This window comes from Balaenoptera acutorostrata, chromosome 19 (genome assembly GCF_949987535.1).
Source record: "Balaenoptera acutorostrata chromosome 19, mBalAcu1.1, whole genome shotgun sequence".
Taxonomy (NCBI): Eukaryota; Metazoa; Chordata; class Mammalia; order Artiodactyla; family Balaenopteridae; genus Balaenoptera; species Balaenoptera acutorostrata.
Window position 1 is genome coordinate 36,680,780 of NC_080082.1, and position 24,319 is coordinate 36,705,098.

At 35.6% G+C, this 24,319-nt stretch overlaps 1 protein-coding gene across 4 annotated transcripts in view; it reads right to left on the bottom strand.

Annotated features, from left to right (window-relative positions):
* Positions 1–24,319, bottom strand: part of PHKB (phosphorylase kinase regulatory subunit beta) — a 194,881-nt gene that overhangs the window by 99,969 nt on the left and 70,593 nt on the right. For all 4 annotated transcript variants that reach the window (XM_057533263.1, XM_007167634.2, XM_007167636.3 and 1 more), the window contains 2 exons: positions 13,474–13,537; positions 1,720–1,815 (listed from right to left, as the gene is read on the bottom strand). In XM_057533263.1, the coding sequence (XP_057389246.1) occupies positions 1,720–1,815; positions 13,474–13,537 (160 nt within the window). The remainder of the gene's footprint in view (positions 1–1,719; positions 1,816–13,473; positions 13,538–24,319) is intronic.

The following is a 24,319-nucleotide window of genomic DNA, read 5'->3' on the forward strand; positions in this document are numbered from 1 at the left end:
GAAACAAAAAAAAAATTAAAAAAATAAAATAAAATAAAATAAATAAATAAATAAATAAAATAAATAAAATAAATAAAAAAAAAAAATACATGGAAACATACAAACCCAAATGATGTCACCCTAAGATTATAACTGAATGGTGGAATAATGAGTGGATATATTTTTATTATTTGCTTTTTGTGGATTCTGTTTGTCTTTTATCATAATCTTGTATTACTTCTATAAAATAGTTACTTTAAAATAATTAAATTGTTCCATTTTGGGTGTTTTCTAAGAATAGAGCCACAAATAACCCCTAGAAAAATCTGCAATCAGGTATTACATAGTCATTTAAGAGATTATCAGACAAAAGAAAAAGGTGAATCAAATGAGAGAAAAATAAGGAAAGCAGTTTTATTCAAAAGAAATTTAAATTATGAAAAATATTCTTCTACATTTCTAATACAGTAAGTCCCCTACATATGAACGAATTCTGTTCTGTGAGTATGTTTGTAAGTCCAATTTGTTTGTAAGTCCAACAAAGTTAGCCTAGGTACCTAACTAACACAATCTGCTATATAGTACTGTACTGTAATAGGTTGATAATACTTTTCACACAAATAATACATAAAAAACAAACGAACACGAAAAATAAAGAAAACATTTTTAATCTTACAGTATAGTACCTTGAAAAGTACAATAGCACAGTACAACAGCTGGCATACAGGGCCTGGCATCGAGTGAACAAGCAAGAATAGTTACTGACTAGAGGAGGGAGAGAAGGTGGGAGATGGTAGAGCTAATGGATCCTCAGCAATAGGAGACAGAGTGCAAGCTGCAATTGCACTCATAGGTTCTGGTTCTTTGCTAGATTAAATTCTATCTACCCTCTTGAAAAAATGGTCCAGTGATATCTGGGTAGTAGCTCTTTTTTTCTTGTCATAGATGACACGGTAGCAAGGGACTGCATTCTGAAATGTTGCTGCAACCTTCGTGAACAATTCTACATTCGGGTCCTGTGCCTCAAAAACTAACAGTGCCTCCTCAAAGAAAATCCTCTTGCCATTTCCTGTGTCGTGAATCTCTTCAGTTCTTCAGTTACTTCTTCTTCCTCTTGTTGCTCCACTCTCTCAATTATTTTCACTTTTGTTTCCATCATTATCGCTTGGTGCTTTTTAGCAGTACCAGCTACATCACTGCTGCTTTTAAGCTTGCTTCCAGACATCCTGGGCTTGAAATAAAGATACTGTACTACTGTACTCTATACAGTACTGTACAGTAAAGTACACAAAAGCACAACCACTTGTAGAGGATGCATGCACGTGACAATGTACGCCAGACACGTGAACTAAATTATGTGATTGGACCTGGGAACGCACATTCGCATCTTTGAAAGTTCGCAACTTGAAGGTTCGTGTGTAGGGGATTTACTGTATATAATATTCCATGACCAAAAAAAATTCATTTTGGCATAATGTTGCTACTCCCCCAAAGAGAAAAAAATATATCTAGTTCTCTACTGCTCTATGAAAACTCAAAGGACAAAGCAGCTTTCTCCACAGCTCTGCTCACTTCCTAAACATTGACCTCCCCAGGCCAGAGGAGTAAGCGGCAACATTCTCTCTTCTTATCTCTTCTGCCAACTTCTAACACTTTAGAGTACTTTCTTGGAAAAAGAAACAAAACTACGTAACAATCATAAACAACAGTTCATATTAATTTATTATAAAAATATCTCACATGAGATCTTGATTCTCTGGGTAACAGTGAGCACAAAGTTTGCCGGTTGCGATTGTGGGCATCAATATCCACAAATATAACTGACCAAGAACAGCCCTGGAATGAGAGATAAAGAAAAATTTCCTAGATTAACATAAAAGAACTTGTAGAACATTGGGCAATTTGACTGAAATAAATTTCACATTATAAATCAATGTTACCTCAATTTAAAAAAATAATAAAATTAAAAAAAAAACAAAGACAAGCAAAAAAAATTTCACAAAAATATTAACATTGGTTGCATTTGAGAGTGGCATTACAGAAGATTTTAATTTTTTAAATACTTTCAGTATTTCTCAAATTTCTTGAAATAAACATTAATTTTATAATCATAAAAAAATGTTATTTTTCCAATTTTCCAATTTCTCCTTAGTTTTCTTAAAAATCAAAATGTATAGATTACAAGATAACTAATAAAGGATATTTATTTTAATAAAAGTAAAAAATCATTTAGCTAATACTTCTGACAAGGAAATAAGAACTAATTTGGATTCACAAAATCTGAATTGTATAGTCCTAATAAAGAATGATCAAACTAAATGAATTTAGATATCTAGAATTAGATACAAAAACTACTTGATTAAAATACGAAGACAGGAGAATCTCAAATAATAGTAATGTACATAATACTTGCTAATATTCATTATGTGTCAGGCACTGTGTTTTATGCTTCACACGGATTATCTCATTTAATCCCCTTATGTAGATATTATTATACCCATTTTACAGAAAAGGATGCTAAATCTTAGTATAACAGAGGCAAGGGTTCAAAATCAAGTCTGACACAGAAGACCACACCTTGAACACTATATTATGCAATTTCCCACACTAAAAATTATCTTTCAAGTAAGAACCAAAACCTTGAATAAGAAAAAAAGTGTTAACAAAAAATGATAATTGGTCTGCTAACCAAGTTAAAAAAATTTATCAATAATATTTAGCCGTTAGTGCTTTCCATTTTCAATAGCATAGTTTTTAAATAAACATGGCTTTGTTCTTTTATTGGGGAGCTAGATATTTTGAAAACACAGAGAATGAAATTGGAATATGACTGCTTCCATTACAAGAGAATACTCAGAAAAATACATGGGGAAAGGAAGAAGAACACCATCACAAATTTTATGTTGCTTCATTACCTTCTAAATCTCATACCAATTCTCACCAACTTCAAAGATGCATTTGCCCTGAAGATAAAATACATTGACTGAAATTCAAAATCTAGTAGTACTAGGCCCTAGATCCAAACATCATACTCACTCTGTATATTTTTCCTGTTAACCCATGTTCATACATGAATATTAGCTCATAAAATAGAACTTCTCATTCATAATATTATTTCTTAAATTTCTTTTAACTCTGACAATAAGTGAACAAGGAATGAGTGAGGCTGTCTCTCAACCAGATCAGTTCTAAATTGTCTTTCTATGATTTGAAAGTCCCTACTTCTCATCTGTACTCACAAAATTGAGCCCAACAAACCTTCACGCAGTAGCTGCCAATGTCAGAGTAATGTGCCCTCTGCTTTGAGTAAAACAAGACAGAACATGACCTCTCCTCTCAAGGAGCTGACCCAGGTGATATACAGTCCTAAATCAGATAAATATTAAACAAAACAAAAAGACTGCACGTGGCAACACATGACTATGTACCAGGTGAGTGGTTTAGATGAAAGAATAATAATAAGCCTCTAAAGTTAACAGGAGGAAAACAAAATAGGGACCTTGCGGTACTTCATGGAGAAGGTGAGGACCAGAACTAGGATCTGAATTTTGGGGGAAGGGGGAGCAAGTAGAGTGGTTGGAACAAGAGAGCAAAGAAATGAATGTGTATGTGATATTGGGAGCCAATGAATACACAAAATAACAGGACTTATAATTTACCCTTAGGCTGAAAATTAATAAAGTTAATTACATGTCAAATCAATCTGCCTTGAATTTAATTTTTTAAAAGATACAACAATCTAAGTAGGATAATTTATAAATAATGAAGTGAAATGACAAATATGGTAATTTTTGCCATTATTTGATTCATATAAACAGCCAACTTCTATTTTCTAGCCACAAATAAATCATTTATCTAGATTCACCAAAGTATTTGTTGAGGTCCCCTCCTCTGCCAGCCTCTAAGAAATAGGCACAAAAGGAAAAATTAATTTCATAATGCTATCATATTTTAACACTAAGATCAAAGGCTAATAAACTATATTGTCTGATTGTCACCTTAAAAAATATACCATGCTTTAGGTGTATGGCCTGGACTTAACAGAAGAATAAAATTCACCCAAGGCCATGGGCAGCTATTCCTATTCAGAAGCAAATTTTTTAAAACGTCATCAAGGAGACCTACATATGGAATTAATCATCACCTACTTTAAATTCTCAGACACGTTCATTTTAGGCCTGCAAATTTCAAAGGAAGCTAGACATGTCTGCATCGCTTTGAACACTCTGCTAATATGAGAAATCTTTCTAGTCATCACCTTTTAGATTCTGGCCTCAGCTCATTTGTCAGTATCTTGATTTCTCCAATTAAAGGCAGGAATATGGAAAGATGTTTTATATGTATATGTCACTCCAGAGTATCTTATTAACTTTGGATATTTTATTTTCATCTTTCACTTCCTGAAATTATCATAACTCTGCCATAATATCCTGACTCCACCTAAAGAGCATAGGTAAGACTGATAGTTCAAACTTTACTCCCAAACTGAGTTTCTGTAATTGTTTTCTAGTATACACATTACAAGATGATTCAACCTGACTTGAGTTCCAATGAAGGGGAAGAGCTGCACTGAACCATCTACCCAGGCCTCCATGACCATAACAAACACTTTTGAGATGGTATCTATGGCCAAGGGTAACATCTATGACTCAGACAGGCTGGCACCTGAGACCTGGGACCCTTAGCTGCAGTGCCTGCACCTGGACAAATGTCTCCTCGAGCAACAAAATACAAAGAAACTATAAAGGCCTAAAAATAACTGTGTGCATGAGCAGCTGGGCAAATTATGGACAAGATACAAAGAGACCAAAAACCCAACAGCCACTTCTGAAGAGCCGGAAGCAAAAGCAAAGTACTGCGCATGCCCCCTGCACACAACACCACCAAAGGGGTGGGCAAACCACCTAAGGCACCTCTCCAGCCTGACCCCTGGACGCACCCCTACCCTCACGCCATATGAAGAACCAGTTCGCCCCCCACCCAGCAAGCAAGCGAGTGAGCAAGGGAACCTGTTACTTGTTCTCTCTCCCCCCTGCTGCAGCAGGGGCCCCAATAAAACCTTGCCTGAATTTCTTGTCTGGCCTCTGATCAATTCCTATTGATTAAGGAGGCCAAGAACCCTGGTAGGTAACATGACCGTAAGACAATCTCTTTAGTGTCAATTCAAAGTGAAATGATTTGAAGGATTGCCCAGGCCTTTCTTTTCCTCTTTAGACTTTTCTCTGAACCTGAGCTAATGGGCTTACTACCCTTATCTAGCATCAAAGAATAAAACAAGATAAAACTGATCAGTATATCTATTGTGTCAATACTATACATGACCTTTTCTGTTCTTCTGGAAACAAAAAAACAGCACCACGATCAGGACACTTTCTTACCTAGTCCAGCATTAGGCTGTCTTATAGCTCTGTGAGCAAGCCTAGAGACGTATTCTGCAGAAACGATACTTGCTGGTGGGAATTACCCCTCTACGCCACGGCTGTGGTGGCGGTGGCCTGTAAACAGCCAACTTTTACTTACTGACCTGACAGCAGCTTCCAGTAGCCCTCACTAGAGGAAATCCTACTCACATATTGTTAAAGGGGTTTCAAACTACAGAGAGAGATGAACCTGAGTGTTAATTCTCAGGGTTTTAGAAGAGTAGAGCTGAGATTCAGACCCAGGAATCACAAAACTGTTGCTGATGTCTGTGACATGTGCTAACTATAAATTATGGTTTATTTAAGTATTATCAAATATTTATATATCACTATATATATTTATATATCACTACATATATTGTCAAGTATTGCCATATACACACACACACACACAGATATATATATATATATATATATATGCACACACAGAGAAAATATTTGAAACCATGCTGAAATAAGTGATTCTCATATTAAGGATTATATGAGTATGTTTCTAAATGCTCCAAATTAGCCTTTATTATAAAGTTATTTAAAAAATTAAGCCACTTGATCAAATTTTCTTCTTAGATATTTTCTCCCAAACAAAAATATGTTTTGAAAATAGTTTCGGAGTGAAGATTTAAATGATGAGTCCTTTTTCTTTAATAATAAGGCAAGTCTAACAATTTAAAAAAATAAGAAAGGAAGTGCAGGAACACATAATAACCAAAGCTAAAGGCTTATTCCACCCAACAATTTCCCATAAAAATAAAAATTAACTTTTGTCTTATACACCAAAGCACAAAAAGGGCAAAAGTTCAACAACTGGAAACCTCTTTCAGAAAGATCAATAATTAAGAAGAAAATGGTGTGGTCAAAAGGTACAAACTTCTAGTAAGTCCCAGGGATGTAATGTATAGCATATGTTTGAAAAGGTGCTAAGAGAGTAGGTCTTAAGAAAAAAAAGTTGTAACTATGTGTGGTAATAGATGTTAACTAGACTTACTGTGGTGATCACTTCATAATATATATAAATATCAAATCATTATGTTGTATACCTAAAACTAATACAATGTTGTTTCTTTTAAGAAAAAATAACAAAAACCTGTCTATAAATTTTAGCCTTAATATGAGTGGATCACTCAAACTAAGACAAATTTTTAACTTGTGATATTCACTGAAGAGAATTATATACAATGTTTCTTTTTTAAAACAAAACAAATCAATTCACCCATTTCTCCTACCTCCCACATCCTGCCTCAGGCAACCACCAATCTGTTCTCTGTATCTGAGGTTTTGATTTTTTTTAAAGATTCCACATATAAGAGAGATCATACAGTATTTGTCTTTCTCTGTCTTATTTCACTTAGCATATTTTACTTAGCCCTAGCATAATGCCCTTAAGGTCCATCTATGTTGTCACAAATGGTAAGATTTCACTCCTTTTTATGACTGAATAATATTCCACTGTATGTATGCCTACACCACAATTTCTTTATCCAGTCATCCATTAATGGATACTTAAGGTTGTTTCCATATTGTGGCTAATATAAATAATGCAGCAATGAATCTGTATATTTTTTTCGGTATTATGGACATTTCAACAACATTAATTCTTCCAACCCATGAGCATGAAACATTTTTCCATTTATTTGTGTCTTCAATTTCTCTCATCAATTTCTTTTAGTTTTTAGAGTTGCAGGTCTTTCACCTCTTTGATTAAGTTTATTCCTAGGTATCTTGTTCTTTTTGATGCAATTGTAAATGGGATTGTAGTCTTAATTTCTCTTTGATAGTTCATTATTAGCGTATAGAAATGCAACAGATTTTTGTGTATTGATTTGTATCCTGGAACTTTACTGAATTTGCTTATTAGTTCTTTAACAGTTTTCTGATGGAGTCTTTAGGGTTTTCTATATATAATATGTATATTCATGTCATATGCAAATCATGACAGTTTTACTTCTTCATTTCCAATTTTGGATGCCTTTTGTTTCTTTTTCTTACCTAATTTATCTGGCTAAGACTTCCTATCTGGCTAAGACTGGCTAATACTATATTGAATAAAAGTGGCAAGAGTGGGCATTATATTAGTGAAACTAATATAATGTTATATGTCAATGACATCTCAATAAAAAATTAAACTAAATTAAATTTAATTTAAAAAAGAAGAAAATGGCTTAAGAGTTTTCAAAGATAATACACAGCTTTTATCACTAAAGGTAGAAAGCACTTAAGATCCAAGATTTTCTGTACTAATATCTTATATCCCAGATTCATTACCAAGTGCCTTTGGTTTAATTCCTGGTACTGCATCTCTGTTATGTGACCTATGAGAATCCACCTCAACTCTATTCATTTTGAGAGAAGGGCCCTTCCAGCCCTAAAGATCTATGACTCTCTGAGTTGCCACCAACCGGGGATGCACTTTTTTTCAAAGCTCTAAATTAATTAAGTTAAAGATACATGATCAGCTCTTCCAAAACACGGTATCAATAGTCTTTAGAAATAATTGAGAATACTCATTAGACCTTAAATCCCTCAAGTCTTGAGGATGTTTCTTTAGGGCTTCACTTGAAAAAAAAAAACCTTTCTTCATCTCAGTTCTTTTTCCGGCCACTGACTTTTTTTTCTGGCTGCGTTGGGTCTTCGTTGCTGCACGCAGGCTTTCTCTAGTTGCGGTGAGCGGGGGCTACTCTTCGTTGCAGTGCACGGGCATCTCATTGAGGTAGCTTCTCTTGTTGTGGAGCACAGGCTCTAGTGTGCTGGCTTCAGTAGTTGTGGCTCGTGAGCTCTAGAGCGCAGGCTCAGTACTTGTGGCGTTCGGGCTTAGTTGCTCCGCGGTATGTGGGATCTTCCCGGACCAGGACTCAAACCCGTGTCCCCTGCATTGGCAGGCAGATTCTTAACCACTGCGCCACCAGGGAAGTCCCCGGCCACTGACTTTTAATTAGACCACAGATCTTTTAAGTACATGGAGTGATATTATAAAATGATTAAACACTAAAAACATCACACGCACTTTTAAATGTGCTATTGTTTAGCAAGTACATTTTTAAATTAACTGCTGTAGAGGTGGGAATTTTAACATTTTCAAAGTCAGGTTTCTGTAATTCTCCACATCGGAAACAAAGACAAAAGGGAATTTGTAAAACTAGGATATTCTGATATTATCAAAAAAATTGGCAGATGGAGAGGCCTTACTTGCCAAATGTGACATCTGTATGGCTAAAGGAATAAGACCTTATTTGTCTATATTTCTACCTGAAATAATCAAGAAATAGTCAAGTCAGCAAACATTCTGTGCACAGCTCTGCTGGAAACAGACATGAACTAAACAAGGTCAAATGTTAACTCTGCTGAGAGCAGTTGTTCTCATCCTTGGGTGCACGTTAGAATTCCCGGGCAGTTTAGAAAAATCTCAACACCATAGCCTCCCTCTAGACAATTAAGTCAGAATCTCTAGGGGTAGAGCCCAGGTATCAGTACTGTTTTTTAAATTCCTCAAATCTAACGTGCAGCCAAGATCGAGAATTTATGGCTGGGGAACAATACCAGCAGTATATTTACAACTCAGAATCAGAATGCATAGTAAAGCAATTCAGTACTTTTAGAATTATGGCTAACAAATCTACAGAAGCTTCCTGGGAAAAGTAGGCTGAAGGCACAGCCCTGAAATATAGGTAGTTAAGAAAGGTACCATATATGTTTGTGGGTATATATGTAAGTAGAGAGGATGCATACTAGATATGTAAACAGCATACACTAAGACTCAGGTACATCAAAGGAGATGGCATGATTGCAAAAAAAAGAGCTGACCACTACTTTATAATAGCTGACCTAGACATGCAATTCCATTCAGCTCACTACTTGGTTACCATGGAAGGCAGAAGAGCAAGACCTGCATCTTTCCACACTGCTGTTGTAACACTACTAGTTTAGTCTGTGACTCTTCTCAGTCTCCTTGATATACCCCCGAGAAGTTTTGGTGTCCACTGGCTTTATTACCCTTCTTTAGTATTACCAGCACTTCACTAGTAATAACATGAGGTATCACTTATTGAGGGTTTAATCTTTGCCAAGCACTATGCTAAGTTTTTTATTTGCATGACTACCTTCTGAGTTAGGTCCTAGTGTCAATATCTCTATTTTTTTAAATGAGGAAGCTGAGACGTAGGTAAATAACTAGCCAAAGTCACAAATTCACTGGTAGGAGTACAGAGTACACAGTGATTCTATCTCCTGACCCTGAATACAATGGCATTCTTTTATGGCAGATTACACTCCTACTCACTCACACACTCCTTTCTTCCTTCCTTATCTAATATATATATACATATATTCTGTAAATATTTATATACTCGTACACACACATATTCATACATACACACATATTTAAATGAATGTATTGAGAGTGAGGCAGGGGGGAAAGGAAATGAAAAGTATTGAAGGATACATGTAGGATTTCCATGAGTATGTTGACTCTTCAGAGAGAAAGAAATGTTGATACAAGGCAAGGGATCAGAGCCAGAGACACCAAGAATCTCCAAGAGAAGCATAATATTAATTCTCATGATTTTCAACAAGCTCATATACTCCCAAACCCCCATGGGCTCTGATTCCTCAATTTCTCCAGCCAGAGGTCTTGAGAGAAAAAGAGTGTGGGAAGTGGGTGATTTAGAGTCTCCTCTTGGGCACCAAGGATGAGGTGCTACTCCCCTCTTCCCAATCCTTTCATGTCTGTGGTCATTCTTCATCCTTCATTTCCTGGATTTAACCAGAATCCTTCCTCCAGAGGAAGTTGAAGTGAGAAGAGAGTTTACGTATGTAGGGAGGGGAAGAGAGGCAGTTGTGTCACCATGCTCCAACCTGAAACTTTCTTAAATGCAAGACTTGAGGTACACAGTATCAATATTATAATTGCCATAACAAAATCCATGTCACATTTTACATGTCTGCATAAGTTCCTAAAATGTATCTTCACTGACTTAATTAGCATTTTAATAGCTTAAGGTTAATTATAGTATTAGTTGAACACTTCCTTTGCCCTCTCATCTTAGGAATCTTTACAAAAATTGCTAAGAAAATTAGTCTACTTCTTGATCCAGAGAAATAACCTGTATTGCTGCATATTATTCCTTCCATTGACAACTCAATCCATGGTCACCTGATTAGGGGCAGAAACTGGTCAAAGACCTTTTAAAAATTTAAGGCAACCCTCAGGGTTTCCCTTTTACCCAAAGAAAATGAGATTTAGACATATGATTACAACCAGTTGAGCATTAAGCTAGGATCACAATTTCCATTTCTTTGGATTCACATGTTAAGTAAATTCTCCTCTGCATGACATATACATCTATATACATTAAATTGAAACCAACGAGGGAACTGACATGGAAAATAAATAGTATATAATGCCAGGAATATTTTAAAATGTGAAAGCTGAACAAAAGACTACAGGGAATCCTTCTCAAACTCTTCCAAAATATAGCAGAGGGAGGAACACTCCTAAACTAATTTGACGAGGCCACCATCACCCTGATATCAAGACCAGACAAAGATGTAACAAAGAAAGAAAACTACAGGCCAATATCACTGATGAACACAGATGCAAAAATCCTCAACAAAATACTAGCAAACAGAATCCAACAGCACGTTAAAAGGATTACACACCATGACCAAGTGGGGTTTATCCCAGGAATGCAAGGATTCTTCAATATATGCAAATCAATCAATGTGATACACGATATTAACAAACTGAAGGATAAAAGCCATATGATCATCTCAATAGATGCAGAAAAAGCTTTTGACAAAATTCAACACCCATTTACGAGAAAAACCCTCCAGAAAGTAGGCATAGAGAGAACTTACCTCAACATAATAAAGACCATATATGAAAAACCCACAGCCAACATCGCTCTCAATGGTGAAAAACTGAAACCATTTCCACTAAGATCAGGAACAAGACAAGGTTGCCCACTCTCACCACTATTATTCAACATAGCTTTGGAAGTTTTAGCCACAGCAATCAGAGAAGAAAAAGAAATAAATGGAATCCAAATTGGAAAAGAAGAAGTAAAGCTGTCACTGTTTGCAGATGACATGATACTATACATACAGAATCCTAAAGATGCTACCAGAAAACTACTAGGGCTAATCAATGAATTTGGTAAAGTAGCAGGATACAAAATTAATGCACAGAAATCTCTTGCATTCCTATATACTAATGATGAAACATCTGAAAGAGAAATTAAGGAAACACTCCCATTTACCATTACAACAAAAAGAATAAAATACCTAGGAATAAACCTACCTACGGAGACAAAAGACCTGTATGCAGAAACCTATAAGAAACTGATGAAAGAAATTAAAGATGATACAAACAGATGGAGAGATACACCATGTTCTTTGATTGGAAGAATCAACATTGTGAAAATGACTATACTACCCAAAGGAATCTACAGATTCAATGCAATCCCTATCAAACTACCAATGGCATTTTTCACAGAACTAGAACAAAAAATTTCACAATTTGTATGGAAACACAAAAGACCCCAAATAGCCAAAGCAATCTTGAGAAAGAAAAATGGAGCTGGAGGAATCAGGCTCCCTGACTTCAGACTATACTACAAAGCTACAGTAATCAAGACAGCATGGTACTGGCACAAAAACGGAAATATAGATCAATGGAACAGGATAGAAAGCCCAGAGATAAACCCATGCACATATGGTCACCTTATCTTTGATAAAGGAAGCAAGAATATACAAGGGAGAAAAGACAGCCTCTTCAATAAGTGGTGTTGGGAAAACTGGACAGCTACATGTAAAAGAATGAAATTAGAACACTCCCTAACACCATACACAAAAATAAACTCAAAATGGATTAAAGACCTAAATGTAAGGCCAGACACTATAAAACTTAGAGGAAAACATAGGCAGAACACTCTATGACATAAATCACAGCAAGATCCTTTTTGACCCACCTCCTAGAGAAATGTACATAAAAACAAAAATAAACAAATGGGACCTAAAGAAACTTAAAAGCTTTTGCACAGCAAAGGAAACCATAAACAAGACGAAAAGACAACCCTCAGAATGGGAGAAAATATTTGCAAATGAAGCAACTGACAAAGGATTAATCTCCAAAATTTGCAAGCAGCTCATGCCACTCAATATCAAAAAAACAAACAACTCAATCCGAAAATGGGCAGAAGACCTAAATAGACATTTTCCCAAAGAAGATATACAGATTGCCAACAGACACATGAAAGAATGCTCAGCCTCAGTAGTCATTAGAGAAATGTAAATCAAAACTACAATGAGGTATCATGTCACACCAGTCAGAATGGCCTTCATCAAAAAATCTACAAACAATAAATGCTGGAGAGGGTGTGGAGAAAAGGGAACCCTCTTGCACTGTTGGTGGGAATGTAAATTGATACAGCCACTATGGAGAACAGTATGGAGGTTCCTTAAAAAACTAAAAAGAGAACTACCATACAACCCAGCAATCCCACTACTGGGCATATACCCTGAGAAAACCATAGTTCAAAAAGAGTCATGTACCACAAGGTTCACTGCAGCTCTATTTCCAATAGCCAGGACATGGAAGCAACCTAAGTGTCCATCGACAGATGAATGGAGAAAGAAGATGTGGCACGTATATACAATGTAATATTACTCAGCCATAAAAAGAAACAAAATTGAGTTATTTGAGGTGGATGGACCTAGAGTCTGTCATACAGAGTGAAGTAAGTCAGAAAGAGAAAAACAAATACCGTATGTTAGCACATATATATGGAATCTTAAGAAAAAAAAAAAAAAAAAGACTAGAGGGAAAAGTTACTGAACAAAGAAAATGAGAATTCTTAATCAAGAGGGTTTTTTAAATTAAGCAATCTTTTTTTAGTTAGAAACCTAAAATTTAAGCAGCAAATCATATTCAAAGGATAGGTTGTTCAACCATGGGCTGCTACATAAATTACAGACATTCTCTGATCATAACAAATGACTTGGTTAATAAATGGCCAAATTAATTAAACATGCAATTCAAAAAAATAATCAAAGTCCGTTGTTGCTATTGCTGTTTTTTTACCTGGTTGCCAAAGAGGTTGAATCCATTAATTGCTTCTATAGCTGCTTTTGCTAAGCCAACAGAGCTACAAGAGAAAAGGAAATACTTTATAACTCTGATGCATCTGGCTGCAAAATAAGAACCATTATCTGGTGAATATTCACAGGCATGTTTCTTTATTAACACTTATAACATCTTCCCTAAGAAGAATAATGTCTAAGAAACTTTAGTCTGACATTTCACTATTTTAATTTTCCTTTCTTATAGTTAGTGACCCTCAGGGAAAAATATCTCTAAGTTCACTTTGATCTAGACAAATGGTCATACTATTGATGGGAGTAGTCTTAACTCCAGTATCATTTATATTCACTAACTCAAGGAAAAAAAGAAAAGATTAAGTTTAGAGGAAGGTGTACTATGATGACATGTGCACAGCAACACCAGGTTGGGCATCATTAGTTCAGATCAACTAACAGAGCTTTTCTGACGTCAATTCTGAGCCCTAGAAAAGATTCTGCATGCCATACACTTACCACAGAGTGTAGTTTAATATACCCATTCAAATACTCTTTGCTTAGGGTCCAATAAAATAGGCATTATTTTATGCTCACAGAGCAAATGATCATCATACCTTTCATTTTTTGCTATATTCTTCTCTTTGAAATAAAATGTGTACCCCTTTGGCCTCTCAAATGCCTCATACAATAGTGCTGGAAAATGGGAAGACCCAAATTTCATTAAAAATATGACACTGTCATCTTATAAATATCAATCTTTAAATATGTTAGATCTAATGTCTAGTTTATTTTACTTATTGCAATTTTTTTGTTTTTTCTCAAAGAAACTGCATATTCCATTAATAATTTAAAATTAATGACCTGTCATCATTTCTCTAAAGCAGTGATTATCAAAGTGTGGTTCCCAGAGCAGCAGCATTACCTGGAAACTTGCCAGTTCTCACTGCTCTCTGGGACTGGGGTGTTAACCAGCCCTCCACATGCTTGAATGGACTTTAAATTTGAGAACCACTGTTCTAAGCTATTCATGTCATCACGATCTATATTTTCTATGGGTTGTTTTACATGAAATGTTGAGGCAAGTAAGCATTAATTTTACTATAGGATAGCAAATAGGTGGGAAACATTTTAAAATACATGAATGGGAAGGAATATACCCATTATTTTATAACTTTAAATGAAACAGAACCTTTAAAAATTGTGAATCACTATGTTGTACACCTGCAACTTATATAATGTTGTACATCAACTATACTCAATTTTAAAAAAGGATAATTAATGTATGGAGATAGTGATCAGGTGGAAGATAAAGAGAGGAAAACAAAAAATTATAATTCAATGCCCTAATTGGCATACCTGAGAAACTCTTGACACATTAACTCTCAGATGCCTATTTTAAGTTTTAAAATACCTTGGAATTGATAAAGCAATGCAGTTTATAGGAATAAAGTGAAATCCAGGACCTCAAAGATGAGCTAAGAGAAGGAACAGATTTTTTTTGTTTTTATTACAAAAGAAAAAGCACAAAGGTGAGTGACTCATACTATAAGATTTTACTCATAGCCAATATGATCACAGATATAGAAAATCCTAAAGAATCTACAAAAATGTGCTACTGGAGCTATTAAGGACATCTGGCAATGTCCCAGGAGACAAGATCACTATCAAAATCAATTTTATTTCTACAAACTAGCCATGGACATCTGGAAATTTAAAGTTAAAAATAAATACCACTTACTATCACATGAAATAACATGAAATATTTTAGCATAAACTTAACAAAATATATGCAAGACCTGAACACTGAAAAACATTTCTGAAAAAATTAAAGAAGACCTAAATAAATAAAGAGCTATCCCATGTTCACAGATTGGAAAACTGAAGATCATTAAGATGTCAGTTCTCTCCAAAATGATCTATAGATTCAATGCAATCCCAATCAAAATATCAACAGGCATTTTTGTAGAAATTGACTAGCTAATTCTAAAATGTATGTGAAAATGTAAAGTCCTGGGATAGTAAAAAAGTTTTTTTAAAGGAGAGCAAAGTTGAAGGACTACTTCGGAGGCAGAAGAGCTCCACGACTATGAAGGCAAAAGAAGAAATTTCTGAAAAGATGAGAAGAATCTGTGGTAGCATAGAATAGTTCTTCTTGGTTTTAAATAAAGCTGTTTATTCCTTAAAAAAAAAAAAGCTGAAGGACTACTTGATTTCATGACTTACCATAAAGCAACAATTATCAGTGCAGTATAGTATGGGTCAGGGCAGACATATAAATCAATAAAATAGTCTAGAAATAAACCCATATGTATATGATCAAAGAGCCAGGTAATTCAATGGGGTAAGAATAGTCTTTAATGGTGTTGGAATAATGAAATATCCATATGGAAAAAAAATGAACCTCAATCTTTGCCTCATACTGTACACTAAAGCTAATTTGAAATAGATCATAGACTTAAATGTAAAAGCTAAAACTATAAATCTTTTAGAACCTAGGAAAAAATCTTCACAATTTTGAAGTGGCAAAAATTTCTTAAACACATAAAACTTACCATAAAAAATTCTGATAAATTAGACTTCATCAGAATTAATATCTCTGATATTCAAAAGATACCATTAATAAAATGAAAAGGCAAGTTACGCTCTAGAAGAAAATATTTGTAAAACACATATCTCACAAAAGACTTGTATCCAGAATACACAAAGAACTCTTAAAACTCAGTAAGAATACAAACAACCCATTTTCAAAGTGAGAAAAATATTTGAACAGACACTTCAAAATGAAGATATATGAAGATACATAAATGCCACATAAAAAGATGCTCAATAAAATTAGTCAACAGGAAAATACAAATTAAAATTACCACATACTCATAAGAATGATTAAAAATAAAAATACTAACAATACCAACTGTAGACAAAGATGTGGAGCAATTGAAATACCTACCATACATTATTGGTAGGAATGAAAAATGGTAAATTCCTTTCAAAAACCAGTTTGGCAGTTTCTTAAAAAGTTAAAACACACTTATTATATAACACAGGAATTCTACTCTTAGGTATTTTCCAAGAGATATAAAAATATATGTTAACAAAAAGATCTGGATCCAAATATTCATGACAGTTTTATTTTTAATAGCCCCAAACTGTCAACAACCCAAATTCCTATCAACAGAAAATGGATAAACCAAACTGAGATTTATCTGTACAATGGGATACTACTTGTCAATAAAAAGGAAGAGAAGACTGAAAAAAATTAAATGAAATACATGAACGGGAAGGTGGAGTTGACATAATTTTCCTTATTCCTCTAAGTACCATGAAAAACCCTGGACATTGCATAAACAAAGATAAAAAGGCTCAGAAAAATGGAAAGAAGGCAGACTGCCTAGGAACCTCAGGATTCTAGGAACAGCACTATGGTGAGTCTCCTGAGTATCCTTTTTGCTCCATATATACCAGACGTAGAGCTGAAGAAACCAACAACTAGGAAATGGAGGTAGGTGCATACAAAAAGTCCCCAACAGGGCTTCCCTGGTGGTGCAGTGGTTGAAAATCCGCCTGCCAATGCAGGGGACACGGGTTCGAGCCCTGGTCTGGGAAGATCCCACATGCCGCAGAGCAACTGGGCCCGTGAGCCACAACTACTGAGCCTGCGTGTCTGGAGCCTGTGCTCCATAACAAGAGAGGCCGCGACAGTGAGAGGCCCGTGCACCGCGATGAAGAGTGGCCCCCGCTTGCTGCAACTAGAGAAAGCCCTCACACAGAAATGAAGACCCAATGCAGCCAAAAATAAATAAATAAATAAATAAATTTTAAAAAAAAGAAAAAAGAAAAAATGACTACTATCTTAAAAAAAAAAAATCCCCAACAAAAGCCAATGGAACAGGAAAAGGGCAGCCTAGCGAAATAGAAAACTTTTAGACAATAACCACTCAAAAAAACTGTGATCTTACCCCCACCCACCCCTGCAAATGCTGAGTGGGAAATTTAGACTTCTACGCTCCTGAGTCTATAACGAGGAACTGCATCCAACATCCAACCACCTCAGTTGTGGTGGTGCTGGAAAAATCCAAGGAGGCAGTCAAGACTTTCATTCCTGATGGATGACAAAAGTCTCCCCTCTCACACCTCAGTGTCAGTGGAGATCACACAGGGTGCCTAAACTTTCATTCCCACCCATCAGTAATTAGGTGACTCTCCCCTTCCTCTTCGGATGGCACCAGAGAACGACCAGTGGAGAATTCAAACTTTCACTAATGCCCAGCTGTAAAGCGGCCACACCCTTTCCCTGTCATGTAAGTGGAGGTCAACTGGAAATCAGTAATGAGGTACTTCCATCTTTCCCAGCCAGGGAGGTATTAATGGAAGCCTACTGGGGAGCTAGACATAACAACCCAGACCCAGCAGTAATGAAGAGTCTCCATCTTGGGTGTCAACAAAAAAAAAACCTGGCCTTACATTCTCACCTGGCAGTAATGGGGTGATGTGCCTACCCCCTTCCCCTGCCAGAGTGGTGGCAAAAAATACAGCTAAAATAAAAAATTAAAGTCCCCAGGGTCTTATAATACCCCAACAGTCCATGTCTCAATAATAATAATTTTAAAAAACCACTCATCATATCTAGAAACAGGACTATCTCAAACTGAATAAAAAAGGGCAATCAGGGGCTTCCCTGGTGGCGCAGTGGTTGAGAATCTGCCTGCCAATGCAGGGGACATGGGTTCGATCCCTGGTCTGGGAAGATCCCACATGCCACGGAGCAACTAGGCCCGTGAGCCACAACTACTGAGCCTGCACGTCTGGAGCTTGTGCTCTGCAACAAGAGAGGCCACAAAAGTGAGAGGCCAGCGCACCACGATGAAGAGTGGCCCCCGCTCGCCGCAACTAGAGAAAGCCCATGCACAGAAACGAAGACCCAACACAACCATAAGTAAATAAATAAATAAATAAATAAATAATTTTTCAAAAAAGGGCAATCAATAGATAGTAACACTGAGACAAAAGAGATGTGAGAATTATCTAAGACTTTAAAGCAGCCATGACAAAAAGGTTTCAGTGAGCAATTGTGAATATGACTGAAACAAATGAAAAGAGGAAGTCTCAGCTAAGAAACAGAAAGTCTCAGCAAAGTTTTTAAACTGAAAAATACAATAATCAAAAGCTCAGTGAACAGAAGGAAGGAGACAGAAGAAAGAATAGCTAAACTGGAAGATAAAACAATAGAAATTATCAAATCTTAACAAAAGAGAGAAAATAGACTTAAAAAAAACAAAGAGAACCTCAGGGACCTGTGGGACTTTAACAAAGATTTAACATTCATGTCATTGGACTTCTGAAGGAGAGGAGAGAAATGACAGAGTTAAAAAAAAAAAAAAAAAAGCACTTGAAACAATGGCAGAAATTTTCCCAATTAGCAAGAGACAAAAAGCTGAGTGAAACTCAAACAGAGTAAAATAAAAATATCCATTCTAGAACACATCATAACTTCTGAAAACTAAAGACAAAGAAAAATCTTGGAAGTAGCCAGAGAAAACAATTTACTTACAGGGGAAAAGCAATTAAATAACAGTGACTTGCTTATAAGAAACCACGAAAGCTAAAAGGATGTGACCCAAGAGTTTTTAAGCATTGAAAGAAAAGAATTGTCAACCTAGAACCTTATACCAATAAATATATTGTCTATTTATTTATTTAAGCAAGGCATTCTCAGATGAAGGAAAAATAAGAGATCTGTCACAAGCAGATCTACCCTAAAAGTAGGACTAAAGTAAGTTCTTAAAACAGAAAGGAAATGCTAGATAGATAGAATATGGTAAACAAAAATACTGATAAATATAATAGGCTTTTCTTCTCCTCTTGAGTTTTATAAATTATGTTTGACAGTTACAGCAAAAGTTATAACACTGTGGTTCTAAATGTATATGGAGGAAATATTAAGATAATTATATTATAATAAATGGGGGAGGGTAACATGACACAAATGAAGGTAAGGTTTCTATAATCCCTCTAACTGGTAAAATGATGACATCAATACACTGAGTACATATGTATACATAATAATATAGAGCAACCACTAAAAAGCTATAAAAAAGATACATTCAAAACCACTATAGATAAATCAAAACGGAATTCTAAAAAATGTTTAAGAACACACAGGAAGGGCTTCCCTGGTGGCGCAGTGGTTGAGAATCTGCCTGCTAATGCAGGGGACACGGGTTCGAGCCCTGGTCTGGGAAGATCCCACATGCCGCAGAGCAACTAGGCCTGTGAGCCACAATTGCTGAGCCTGCGCGTCTGGAGCCTGTGCCCCGCGACGGGAGGGGCCGCGATAGAGAAAGGCCCGCGCACCGCGATGAAGAGCGGTCCCCGCACCGCGATGAAGAGTGGCCCCCGCTTGCCGCAACTGGAGAAAGCCCTCGCACGAACCGAAGACCCAACACAGCCAAAAATAAATAAATAAATAAATAAATAAATAAATAAGAAAATCCTTAAAAAAAAAAAAAAAAAAAAAAAAGAAGTCTAAGTTTTAAAAAAAAAAAAAAAGAACACACAGGAAGGTAGGAAAAAGAAAACAGAGAAATGAAAAAGAGAGAATAAACGCAAAACAAAAATAAAATGGCAAAGTTAAGCCCAAACATATCAATAATTACATTAAATGTAAAAGGTCTAAATATGGCAATTAAAAAAAAGATTGGCAGAGCTGATTTAAAAACATAACCCAACTATATACTGTCTACAAGAAACTCATTTCAAATACAATAATATAGGCAAGGTTGAAAGTAAAAGGATTTTAAAAAGAAATATCATGCAAAAAAGCAAAAGAAAGCATATAACTGAAGTCCCAAGCCCAAGTATTTGGAGATGGGGCCTTTGGGAGGTAATTTGGCTTAGATTAGGTCAGGAAGGTGGGGCCCCAATGAATGACGGGATTAGTATGTCCATGCCACACAGCAAGTGGGATCTTAGTTCCCTGACCAGGGATCAAACCCGCACCCCTTGCAGTGAAAGCATGGAGTCTTAACCACTGGACCACCAGGGAAGTCCCGGGATTAGTATCCATTTAAGAAGAGATGCCAGAAAGCTTGCTTTCTCTCTCCCTCTCTGCCATGAGAGGACATGGCAAGAAGGTGACCATCTGCAAATCAGAAAAAAGTCCTCACCAGAGAACAGGAATGGCTGGCAACTTGATCTTGGATACTCTAGTCTCCAGAACTATAATAAATAAATTCCTGTCGTTTAAGCTACCCAGTCTATCATACTTTGTTATAGTAGCACAAATCAACTAATACAATTCTATATAACAAGAGTATATATATTTTTTCCAGTGCCCACCAACATATACCAAGAGATCATACCTTGGCCATAAACAGAATCTCAAGACTATAAAAGAACTGAAATCATACTGTGTTCTCTAACCACAATGGCATCAAACTAGAACCAATAATAGGACAACAACAGGAACATCTCCCAACACTTGTAAAGAAAACGATACACACCTGTCTATATAATCCACATGAACCAAAGAGGAAGTTTCAAGTGAAATAAAAAAATAGTCTGAACTGAATGAAAATGAAAATATAACATCAAAATTTATGTAGTATAACTAAAGTGCTGAGAGGGAAATTAACAGCACTAAATGTATATATTAGCAAAGAGAAAAGCCTCAAATCAATTATCTAAGCCCAATGTAATGAAGCTAGAAAAAGAGCAAAATAAACCTGAAGCAAACAGAAGGAAATAACATAGATAACAGCAGAAATCAATGACATTCAACACAGAAAACAGAAAAAAATGAATGAAACAAACACCTATTCTTTAAAGAGCTAAAGAAAATTGACAAACCTCTAGAAAGACTAACAAAGAAATAAGACAAAACACGCGTGACCAATATTAGGCATAATACAGGAGATATCACTACAGACACTGCAGACATCAAAAGCATAATGAGAAAATACTCTGAACAATTTGATGCACATAGCTTAGAAGGAATGAATCAATTCCTGGAAAAGCACAAACTATCACTACTCACCCGATATGAAATAATTTGAATAGCCCTGCAACTATTAAGGAAATTGAATCCATAATTTTCAAATGGTCAAAAAAGAAATCTCCATACCTAGATGATTTCATTGAAGAAATCTACCAAACATTTAAAGGAAAATTGACACCAATTCTACACAATCTCTTACAGAAAATATAGGGAAAAAAACACTTCAGAGTTCATTTTATGAATCTAGCATTAACCTGATCCCAAAACAAACCAAAGACAATACACAAAAAGAAAACTATAGACCAGTATCTCTCATGAATACAGACATTAAAATCCTTTTTCAAAAAATTAGCAAACGGAATTTAGCAATATGTGAAATGAATTACCACCATAACTGACCAAGTGAGGTTTATTTTAGGGATGCAAGGCCAGTTTGATAATCAAAAATCAATCAATATAATCCACCATATTAGTAGGCTAAAGAATAAAATAGACATGATCATATCAGTGGTATTAGCAGAGGAATAGATACATAGAACCCAAAAATAGACCAATACAAATATGTCCACTTTATTTTTAACACAGCACAAAGGCATTTCAATGGAGGAAAGATGGCCTTTTCAACAAATGCAAATAATGTTGAAGCAATTGGACATTCATATGAAAAAAAAAATAAAAGAACTTCAACCTAAGTCTCATCACACTTTATACAAAGTTAACTCAAAATAGATCATGAACTTAAGTATTATATAACTTTTGCAAAACAAACCATCAGAGAAAATCATCAGAATCAAGAGTTAGGCAAAGAGTTGTCAGACTTTACACCAAAAGCCCAATCCATGAAGGGAAAAATTGATAAAATGGATTTCATAAAAGTTTTGCACTAACAAAAAAACAAGCTACAGACTGGGAGGATATATTTGCAAAACAAAGAACTGACAAAGGACTAGTATCAAGAATTATATAAAGAACTCTCAAAAATCAACAATAAAAAACAATCCAATTAGAAAATGAGCAAAAGACATGAGACATTTTGCTGAAGAGGATATGCAGATGGTATATAAGCACATGCAAAGATCCAACATCATTATCCATTAGGAAATGCATATTAAAACCACAATAAGATATCACTACAAACCAATCAGAGTAACTAAAACGAAAAATAGTGATAACACCAAATGCTGGCAAAGATGCAGAGAAATTACATTACTCATACGGTGCTGGTAGGAATGTAAAGCAATATAGGAACTCTAAAAAACAGGCTTGCAGTGTTTTAAAAATCTAAACATGCAACTACCCACCAAATGAACTACTGGGCATTTATCCCAGATAAATGAAAACTTTTGTTCACACAAAAACATATAAAAAAAAAATTTTTTTTTTTTTTTTGGTTACTTGTGCTTTAGGTGTCATAGCTAAGGTGTGACCTTGTCTAACCCAAGGTCACAATAATCTACAACTACATTTTCTTCTAAGAGTCTTATACTTTTAGCTCTTACTACCGGTCATTGATCCATTTCCAGTTAATTTTTGTACATGATATGAAGTAGGGATCCAAATTCATTCCTTTACATATGGCTATCCAGTTGTCCCAGCACCATTTGTTGAAAAGACTACTCTTTCTCTGTCAATTATCTTTGTACCTTTGTCAAAATCAACTGACCATAGATGGGTTTATTTCTAGATCATTAATTCTACTGCACTGATCTCTATATCTGTTGTTATACCAGTACCACACTTTTTAAGTATTGTAGCAGATTACTGTAACTACAGTAAGCTCATTATTGTAGTAAATTTTGAAGTTGTAAAGTGTGACTCCTCCAACTTTGTTCTTCAAGGTTGTTTTGGCTATTCTGGGTCCCTTGCATTTCCATATAAATTTTAGGATCAGTTTTGTCAATTTCTACAAAAAAGACAGATTTTTGATAAAGAGTACATTGAACACAGGGTATCTTTCCATTCTTGTATGTCTTCTTTAATTTTTTTCAGCAATATTTTATAGTTTTTGATGTACAAGTCTTGCATTTCTTTTGTTTATTCCCTCTACTTTTAAAATGAGGAAACTAAGCCCTGAGAGATGAAGTGTAAGTGGCTTTCAAATGCATCCTTACTTTCTCTTTGGTGAAAACTCTCTTCCCTTCTAGAATCTATGCAGATCATTTTACCCTGGTTCTCAAGAACAACTGAGCCAATAATCTGGGATTAAGATACTGCCCTACTGCCTCAAATCTGCTGTCTAGCATTTCACTGCCTGAAGAAGTACCTGATGCTTCCACAGGTTAAACAAATTCCATAACAATTCACGTGGTACTGCTAGTATACTTAAGACAAGGGTCACAGTCTCTTTTCATAGCCAAAGTCACTTTAGAGAAATGACAAGGAGGAATAAAGTCCAAATGAAGAATATGTGGTGGTTTAACACACGTCTGCATTGAGGACACAGGGAGGGGGAAGGGTAAAATGGGACGAAGTGAGAGATTAGCACTGACATATATACACTACCAAATGTAAAATGGATGGCTAGTGGGAAGCTGCTGCATAGCACAGGGAGATCAGCTCGGTGCTTTGTGATGACCTAGAGGGGTGGGATAGGGAGGGTGGGAGGGAGGGGATATGGGGATATATATGTATACGTATAGCTGATTCACTTTGTTATACAGCAGAAACTAACACGACATTGTAAAGCAATTATACTCCAATAAAGATGTTTAAAAAACAAAACAAAACACGTCTTCGAAATCTTTGGCACTTCTCCCATCACAAGGTGGAGCCTAATTCCCCTCACTAGAATATGGCCTGGTCTTACTGACTCTTAACAAACAGGATGTGGTGAAAGTTATGCTGCATGATTTCCGAG